Source organism: Cicer arietinum, chromosome 1, assembly GCF_000331145.2.
Source record: "Cicer arietinum cultivar CDC Frontier isolate Library 1 chromosome 1, Cicar.CDCFrontier_v2.0, whole genome shotgun sequence".
Taxonomy (NCBI): domain Eukaryota; kingdom Viridiplantae; phylum Streptophyta; class Magnoliopsida; order Fabales; family Fabaceae; genus Cicer; species Cicer arietinum.
This window is the reverse complement of record NC_021160.2, coordinates 49,711,363-49,721,076: the sequence shown is the minus strand read 5'-3', so window position 1 is coordinate 49,721,076 and position 9,714 is coordinate 49,711,363. Positions and strand designations below refer to the sequence as shown.

General features: G+C 37.1%; 2 protein-coding genes and 1 non-coding gene across 4 annotated transcripts in view; 1 reads left to right on the top strand and 2 right to left on the bottom strand.

Annotated features, from left to right (window-relative positions):
• Positions 1-110: 110 nt before the first annotated feature.
• Positions 111-5,809, bottom strand: LOC101495487 (callose synthase 12). The gene has a single exon (XM_004487320.4). It carries the CDS (start codon positions 5,547-5,549, stop codon positions 300-302), a length of 5,250 nt encoding a protein of 1,749 aa, XP_004487377.1. The 5' UTR covers positions 5,550-5,809; the 3' UTR covers positions 111-299.
• LOC113785202 (small nucleolar RNA J33) lies at positions 2,558-2,638 on the bottom strand. Its single transcript, XR_003471357.1, has one exon. It is a non-coding gene; the product is annotated as a small nucleolar RNA J33 (small nucleolar RNA).
• Positions 5,810-6,931: 1,122 nt separating the features above from the next.
• LOC101493780 (serine--tRNA ligase-like) overlaps positions 6,932-9,714 on the top strand; it is a 5,680-nt gene continuing 2,897 nt past the window's right edge. The window contains exons 1-5 of one of the 2 annotated variants that reach the window (XM_004487226.4): positions 6,932-7,073; positions 7,928-8,123; positions 8,201-8,271; positions 8,370-8,531; positions 8,624-8,923. In XM_004487226.4, the coding sequence (XP_004487283.1) occupies positions 7,991-8,123; positions 8,201-8,271; positions 8,370-8,531; positions 8,624-8,923 (666 nt within the window). In that variant the 5' untranslated portion in view covers positions 6,932-7,073; positions 7,928-7,990. The remainder of the gene's footprint in view (positions 7,074-7,927; positions 8,124-8,200; positions 8,272-8,369; positions 8,532-8,623; positions 8,924-9,714) is intronic. The other variant, XM_004487225.4, reaches the window with a different exon arrangement.

The following is a 9,714-nucleotide window of genomic DNA, read 5'->3' as shown; positions in this document are numbered from 1 at the left end:
CCAGATCACAAGATTAGGAGGGCCCAACGAGGTGTGGAACCCAAGTTTTTGCAGCTTGAACTAACTCGTGCTTTTTAAGGATAAAATGCTCAATGATAAATACTGATAAAGAAAGACAAATTCTGATAAAAGAAAAAAGGTAACAAAATAATGTGAATGAAGAATTCAATCTCAACCTTTCATTCAAGAGCAGGGAAAATATATAGTGATCTTGTAAAACTTCTCTATTAGTAATAGATTGACATACAAGAGCAACTACGCCTATATAACAAATGAATAAAAATTACATTGAATCACAGTCAACTTGGAGATTTTTTTCCTGTAACCATCTGGAATATTTGGAGGCCCCGACAGAATGCTTCATTAAAGAGAATTCTAGTTTGCATAGCCTGAAACCCAGGCAACCATGATAGTATTGCAACAGGAGCCATAACAATGATTCCAAATAATATATCATATAAACGAGACAAGGAAACAACACCATCCCAAATTATGGTGTGCTGCAAAAATGGCCTAAATACTTGAGCAATCAATAGCATACCCCAGCCTGTGGGAATGAATGCCAACAAGCTAGTAAAAAGGTCCATGAACTTGAATTCAGTGAATTCCAACAAAGCAACTATAACAAGTATGGCAAGAACTATGACAACTGCTTGGACCAACCTATAGTAGATATGATATTTTGCATCATATGCATTCCTTGCATATGCTACCACCACATAAATCCCAAACACAACAAATACATAAATCCATGATATCAAGTATACAGCAATACTGGTACTTCCTGCAGCTATGTCAAGCTGATAGACAATACCGTACTGGAAGATGAAGAAACGAAGGTCTAAAATTATCTCCATAACCTTTCCCCAAAACCCAGTTACCCTTAGATGATCTTGCTCTTCGTACCACCATTTTTCCCAGCTCTCTTCAGCTTTAGCAAACACCCTTCCATGGTACCAAATCCAGTTCATAAAGTCGTCAAAATCATACACAGTTTTTAACCAGTCAAAACCAGAAGGATTGAACACAAAGGGAGCCATAATCCACGATACAACCAAAAACCAACTAGAGATGGTCATGGCTAGATAAACAAATGTGTTAGTTGCTACAACACTGTGTGATGCATAAATTGTTAATATTAACCCCAACTCAATTGCTTTCACAAAATGGCTACGAGCATAGAGTCTATAATTTTCTGCAAAACTCTTGTGCTCTACAACAAAACCACGCCCAGTGGCTCGATATTTGGCACCGCCATGCAGGATAGTCCGGCCAAAGAAATGGCTACGAGTACCCATGGAGAATGTGTAGAAAACTGATGAAAGTTGAAGTTGCATTGTCAAAAAATCCCACACTGCTAGAAGGAACCCATGTTCAATGGAATTCTCTACAATCATTGGAAGGGCAGTAAAAAGTCCAATTTGGACTATGAACTGCTGATTTAATATTATACCAAGTGCTTTATTATTATTGCTGTTACTTTCCATAGCAGCTTCAACACCACTAAGAGCAAGCAATAATCGACCCCATAGAAATGCATAAACGGTAAGAACCACCATCATTGTGTTGAAAAAAAAACCCACTGTAGTGTAAAAGAATGACAACATCCTGAAAAAATCCAATCTATGACCCAATCTATATACATCTCTGCTCAGTACTTGCTCCCCATTTCCACTGGCAACCTTTGCTTCAAACATTGATATTTGATTCAACCCAACATCCCTTCCTTTTCCAACCTGAATGTATTCATGATGTGTGACGTTACCTCCACGAAGAGTACAGTTAAAACCAGCAAAAATGTCCTCGCTTATGTTGATCACTCTGGAAGCTTTACTGATACCGCCTCTAGTTATGAACCAAAACCTGTCAAACACATCAGGATGGCCATAATGCATTCGAATTTTCAAAGGGTTTGCCAAAACCCTCTGTCCTAAGGTGACAAAACTTGTTTCCTGAGCCGACATGAACCAAGCAAGAGAAGAAACAAAACCTGTAAAAATATGTTCCCTCACTCCCAAAATTGTTGGTTTTCGAATACCATAGTAATGCTTGTATTCTTCCAAGAGATTTCTCATTTTAAGCGCCTCCTCAAAGTAGTTGTCCTGATTCATATCAATAGTTTGAACTGCATCCCCACGAGTGAAGATGATGGCATGATTTTGATTTTCTGGCTTTCCTTCTCCCAGTTTCAAGGGACCCGGCAATTTTACACGGTAAATTTCTACCTCCCTCTCCAATTGTTGGTCATACTTAACAAGAACAGAATAATACTCCTTTTTATCCCTCCCCGTGCAAACCTCGTCAACATAGGCAACTCTGAGCGCTTCATTGTTTTTCATTAGATACAAAATTTCATCGGCATGGGGATCCTTTCTAGCCTTCTGAGTTCCATATATCTGGCAAGCAATCACATATGTGAATTTCATTAAAGCAGTTCCATAGTCATGGCCTTTGAACAAACTTGCTGTACTGCTTGCTCCAGAAGAAGGTGGTGACCTTTGCGAGTTGAAACTGTCTGAACTATCTTGATTCGATGAAACAAGTTCATGTGACCCTTCTCTGATCTCTAATTCGAATGCAGAATCTAGAAAAGCCAAAAGCTTGAGGGCCTTATAGTAGTACATCATTCCTCTAATAGTCCGTGATAGTGTCTGGCCTCTATAGGATGCCCAAGACCTCAATTCTCTTAGTTTATCTGTCCATATATCACTGTCTTTCATCATCCCCTCTCGCCGCATTCTCTCCATAAAATTCTTCCATTCATCTTCATATATAGTCTGCAAAAAGTATAGAGTTGAGATCCCATCTTCATTCCCAGTTCTGAGTTGTTCTTTACTGTAAATTACTTCTTCACTATAGTAAGGGGTTAGAACACTGAAAGCCATCATTTTCTCAACTTGAGGAGCATGGGGCATGTTCATAAAAAGTGAGTTGCTGAAGAAAGCAATTCGCCGTCTAGCTTCTAGATTAATTGGAATGTTTTGCATTGAATCCCTGGAGGTAAGAATAGTATGTAAGCGTCGAATCTGGCGATAAAAGTTCTCGTTCATGGTGTCAGGAAACCGAATGGCATTCTCAAAAAGTAGAACATCGGATGAAGCTGGATTTTGTGGAGCCAACCCATCCTCCTTTAGCTGTTCATTATTCTTTTTCTCCTTATAAAAATCTCGGATAGAAATCTCATAAAGGGCCTGAAGGGTGTTCACCAATTGGTTAGTATCTTTTTTCCCCTTGTTTAACAACTCAACAAGTTTTATCAACTTTCCGTGGAGCAGGGGAAGGGCTGTAGTTTTAAATACTTTAGTGAATTTCCCAATCTCAAGGGAATGATCAATTTCTTGAAACAGAACAGTCACAATAGAGTGCTCTTCACTACCAGGTCTGATAATCTCTAGAAGCAAGTGTTTGATACAGTCATACGCTTCAATCACAGCACATCGCCTGAACTCGTGCTTACATATCTTTCTCCAAAGCCTCCTATCATTTGAATCAACTAGTTCTTTGGCCTGACTTAATGCTAGTAGTAACTCATTACAGAGAAGAAAACATGGCCAACGAATAACCCTGATATTCCAAGTATTGTTTGGCAGCTCCAACAGCTCAACCTCTTTGTCAGAAATGACATCCTCCTCTCTGAATGACGAAATTATCTCGTTCCATAACAAAGAAAACTTTTTGGCCTCAGCCTGATTAGACTCCAGCTTCTTATAAGGCTGCCCAAGTCCATACCTGAGCTTCATCCTACGAATTGCATCCTTAAACTTGCTACTCAATGTTCCCCCCGCATTCAACAACTGCTCCTCTGGTATCAAGTTAAAAAGAACTGCAGTGGCGAAAAACTGAAACCTCAACTTCAGCTGTTGCATACTTCGAATCTCACCCAAATGTGCAAACAAACCCACCGATGCACCAACTAAAGACGAATATATCGAATACCATATCTGAATATCCATTAGATAAATCAAAACAACCGGAAGCCACAGTAGCCCAAGAGCAAAAACATTACCCTTGTGAAAAAAGTCATGCCAATAATAATCAACATCCTTAAGATCCAACACTGCCCTTGATGGAGCAATCATGGGTTGTATCTGTAAAAAGTAACTGAAACTAAATTTTGAAGACAACACCACAACCCAAAACAAAGTATACTTAATATTATCTACAAGACCCTGTCTCAATCCACGACCAACATAAGTTCTACCCTGAAACCACCATGATAACATATAAAAAATCCTCCAATTCTTATTCTCCATAAAATTTCTAACCCAAGGAAGTATAAAAAGTGCCAAAGCAAGAAACTCAGGAATAACAAAAGCAAAAGCAACTTTAACAAAAGTCATCAATCTCTTATCAGCTTCATCAGACCATTTTTTATCATGGTTTCTCCGCGACCATATCTTACTATAAAAGTATGCAAAAACAACAATCCACCCCGCAGCAACAATGCTTTTCAACATCATCCTCACTCCAAGCATCTTTGTCTCCCTTGAAACCAACCTCCATTGCATCACTATATCAAGCAAAGATTGAAAAAACCTTAAAGCACTCCAAGTAAAGAAAACGGTTAAAAGCCGAACCTGCACATCACGATCCTTCAACACATGCCAAGGATAACTTCTATCCTTCCAACCAACAATAACAGCAGCTTGAAGAAACAAAATCAGCATCACCCAAAGCCTATCAAAACTCCTAAACAAGTTCCAAAACGACCTGCGTTCAACAAACCCAGTTTTCCCAACGCGTTTTCCAACGAAAAAGCTACTTCCAACATCAATAGGCCATTTAAGCTTCTCAAAACATCTCTTAGTCCAAAAATACTCGTTTATATCGTCGTAATTTCGCCACTTAGAATGCGGTGCTGTTCCATTTCCACTACTTACCTCAGCTTCGAATCTCACGGTTTCGTAAATAGGTTTCACGACACTCTCAAGGAAACCGTTTTGTGGATGAAACGACGGTTCGTAGTTATAACCGTCGTCGTTTTGTTGATTCTGCAAGATTTTATTAAGGTCCATTGCCATGTGATGAAAAATGTAACAAATGCATTCAGGAATGAAGCGTAGATTTGCGGATTCTCCCCAAATGAGAAGGTAGAGAGAAACGTAGAGAAGTTCACGGCGGTGATCCGAGTTAGCGTTGGGGAGATCGGAGAGCCAGACGTTAGGTTTAACGGCGAGGTAAGAGCACCAAGAGGAATAGTTACGGAGGAGGTTTTTACGGAATGAGCGGAGGACGGTGGAGTCGAGGAAATCGATGGTGTCTGGTGGAGGAGAGAGACGCATCTGAGCGTTGGCGAGGTGGAGGATGAGATGTTCGCGTTGGTTGCGAACGTTGTCGTTTTGGAAACCGAAGAAGAGGGAGAGCCAGTCGAGGAGGTCCATGTGAGGTTTCCATCGAGGGGGGAGACGGAGGTCGTTGACGGTACGGAGGGCGGAGAAGGAGGCGCGAATTTCGGGGAAACGGAGGGAAGGGTGGTCGGAGTTGAGGTCGTTGTGGAGTGGGATGATGTTGTAGGGTTCGACGTCGTCGTCGCGACAAATGATTGGCATATCATTGGGATTGGGAATAGTGTGTGAAGGTTTCTGATTCAGAGAGAGAGAGAATCTGTTAGATAGTTACTTACAGTTACAAGTTACAGAGAGAGGTGTTGTGTTGGAGGAGATGAGTGTAACGGTAACCGCGGGAAATGAGAGACAAACGAAGAAGAAAAGGCGCGTTAGTTAACACGTTGCATTTTTTGTTTTCAATTTTACTTGCTATTTTTCTTATAAAAAAGGAGTATACAATCTCATTCTCATCCAAACCTATCTGTTGGCACGTTAATTTAGCTTATTACCTGGTATTTTTCATTGATAATAGAAGTTAGTTTGTTTACAAATTAAATAGGTATAAGCATGCCTTTCGATTATCGTTTGTATTATACTTTCTCTGATCATATATAAGAATTTTTTTTTATATATATACAAAAATTGTGACTTTTAAAATATATTTATTATTTAAATTATTTTTATTTAATATGTTTTAGTGTGTATTTAATGTCTCATATTTTTCAATAACGGTACATACATAAAAATAATTAAAAAGTTAAAATAATTAATAAGGACATTGATTTTGATATTTTTTTGTTATTTTCTCTTATAAATAAAACTAGAAGTAGTATAACTAAATGTATTTTTAAACATGTATTTATTGAAAAGATAAATATTTTTAAAATTTGTATTTATAGCGTGCAGTAGAAGATAAATTGAGAACTAATCAGATAAACAGAAAATAAAAAATATAAAATTAAATATGTCTTTTTATTTGACCTTGTATTAACAATTGTGTTTAGTCTCTCTAAGTTATGTTTTTGAAAAAGGGAGGGAGGAGTTGTGTTAGAGTAAAGGAAACATAGTAAAAAGATAGTTTTGTCAATAAGTTGCAAGTAATTTTTTATAATTCAAATTGAACATGGTGGAAAATTAAAAAAAAAATTAAGGGTAAACAAACTTTTTCCTAATGAGACTAATTTGGTCGATCATTATGTAATTTTGTTGTAATTGATGGCAAACTTCCACAGGTAAGACTTTTTTTTAATGTAACTTGATGCTAGATCAACATTGAGAGACATTTTGATTGATTTATATGAATAATAATATTGAGTTTATATCAAGTATAATTTAGGTGCCTAAATGTTAAGGAATATCAAAATCACACTTAGATTTGTCAAGTGCTCAAGATCAAATTGTACCAAACTCATCTACCAGTATTTGGTGTGCGCTAAGATTGTCGACTCGATAATATGGTTTCTCTTATAAACTACATGTCAATTTTATTTTTTAACAAACCAAATCAACTTGATTAATTTGGATTATTTTCTCACTGAAAATTGAATCAAACCGACCCGTTGCACCTCAATAGATCGGGTCACCTGACCTGATCCGAACCCAGACCCAAAAGGGGAAAATTTTCAGAAACCCTAAGCAAAACGGCTACTTCTCAGTTCTGAGTCACACGATATTCCTCTCATCAGTCCTGAGTCACGTTTCCTTCTTGCTGCGTTCTGCGAGGCTGTGTGCGACGACTTCCACTTGGTGCGACAACTCTTTCTTTTTCTCTTATGTTTCTGCGTTTTTTTTTTGTTTTATCTTTTTTTTCTCTTTTGTTTCTTTGTATATTTGTTATTCATTTAGGTTGTTTTCAAGTTATCAGCTTAGAGAAAATATAATTTTGAGTTTTTCTTGGTTACGATTCAGTTTATCTATTTTCTATATTTATGTACTAACTGCAAAAATGCCTTAATTTTCCTCCATGTTCTTATCATTTGCGTATACTTATTCATGCATTATGCATATTTGACATTATATATATTGTGGTGATTGTATAATTCAACTATGTTCTTCATGTGATAGCAAACCATTGAAAAATGACAACGTTCGCATGCCAATGACAAGCATGAGAAGTAATATCAGAATGCCTTATCTAAAATGGATTGGGTGCTTACTGCTTAGTGAAGAAGGGAAAACATGCATCTATTCTTTGTTTGGGAATTTAATCATTTGTTCCCATTTCTTGTCCCCCTCCCTGACCTCCCAATTTAATGCTTACAACTCAATTGAAAGAAAAACATGTAAAGAGAAAAGATATTGCCAGATTAAGAGAGTTTTTGGGTTTGGGCTAATTCGTTTGACAGTTGAAGGCCAGGAGTCATGTGACCTGTAGCAAACCATGGAAACATGGCTATGTGAAGCTTTTTGGTGTACCCATTTTGGCTAGTTGCTTCTGTTTTTTTTAAAAAAAATTGGATGCATACAAAATCTAATCTTTTGTTTTCTTTTTATAGAAATTAAAACATGTTGCTTCTGATTTTGCAATTGTAATTTTTTTAGTACAATGGATTGAAATTTGATTATTTTAAATTTTATTTTTTATAATTATAATTGTATAGTTTGCACCCCTTGGATCAGGGTCTTGGATACGCCACTGATTGACGGCAGCTTGAGAGAAAGACATGTTGGATATCAACCTATTCAGGGAAGAAAAGGGTCACAACCCTGAACTTATCCGCGAATCCCAACGTCGTCGATTTGCCAGCGTTGAAGTAGTTGATGAAGTTATCAATCTCGATAAAGAATGGCGAAAGCGTACCCATCTATCTCTATCTTCACTTCAACAAATAACAATGTCATCGACCTAATCTCATGTTAATGCTTTTTTACAGGTCAATTCGAATTGGAGACTCTCCGCAAAGAATTCAACAAGATCAATAAGGAAGTCTCCAAACTCAAGCGTGTCAGCATCATCACTATCTTCAGTTCACCTTTTTCAAATTTCACTATCTTGCAAATCCTCATTGCATTACATTCGATTATTGTTGTTTTGTGTGTTAGGCTGGTGAAGATGCAACCAAATTCATTACTGAATCTGAAGAGACTAAGAAATTGATAGCGGAGAAAGAGGTTGAGGTTCGGGAAACTCTAAACCGCTTGAATTCCAAATTGGAAACCATTGGAAATCTCGTTCACGATTCTGTTCCAATCAGCGATGATGAGGTCTCTTCTATTTCTATTTTTTTCTCTCTTAATTTTATTTCTCTGATGATATAATGCTTGCCTTAAAATTGATGGGGTAATCTATGCTTTAGGCCAATAATGTTGTGGTTAGAACATGGGGTGAGAAAAGATTGGAACCTAAACTGAAGAATCATGTGGATCTAGTTGACCTTCTTGGGATAGCAGATTTGAAGAAAGGAGCTGATGTAGCTGGAGGTCGAGGTTTCTATCTCAAAGGAGACGGTGTTCGTCTTAATCAAGCTCTAATCAACTTTGGGCTTGAGTTTTTGGAGAAAAGGGAATATACTTTATTACAAACTCCTTTCTTCATGAGAAAAGATATAATGTCCAAGTGTGCTCAATTAGCCCAATTTGATGAAGAACTTTATAAGGTAAATTTCTTAAGTTGATTCCATTATTGATCTGGGTGTCCATTTAAGAATTTGATTTTATGCTAAGACATATCAGTGATACCTCTGTATACAAATGATATTCTCTTACAAGAAAATACAAGATTAGAATGTGATTTTTTAATTCTTATGCTTAATCTTTTTAATGTGAAACTGCTAATAACATAATTGTAGTGTTTCTTACATAGTAACCTGGTTCGCAATTCTCTTTGGTACGTGGTACGGGTTCGGGTACGCGGTACGTAATCTTCAAAGTATTTGGTACGTGGGGGGTATACATAGTTGGTACGCTGTTTCGGTTCGTGGTACGTTTTAATATACAAATCGGTACGTTAAAATAAAAATAAAAATTAATGGTCTTAACACAAGAGTGGGAGTACTAGTTTATGTAAAAAATAGAAGAATTTGTAATACTAGTCCTACATCGGTTGTTTCTAAAATATTAGAAGTTGAGTTATCTATATGAGTACAACAATTCTAATTAGTCCCACATCGGTTGTTTCTAAAATACTAGAAGTTGAGTTATCTATATAAGTACAACAATTCTTGGTACAAGAGTTATTGTGTTTGTGCTTATACCACATTAGTACATGTGTACGTGGCAATATATAAATGCAGTTAAAGTTTAGATAAAGTAAATTAAAGGAGGTGTTATATTGTTGGTTTGCCAAAAGTAGCGAATTATTTGCGAATTTTGGTGAAGCGGTTCACAAAAGTACCGCGAACCGGTACTCACGAACCAATTCGCGGTTCGTAGGGTATAATAGCCGAAT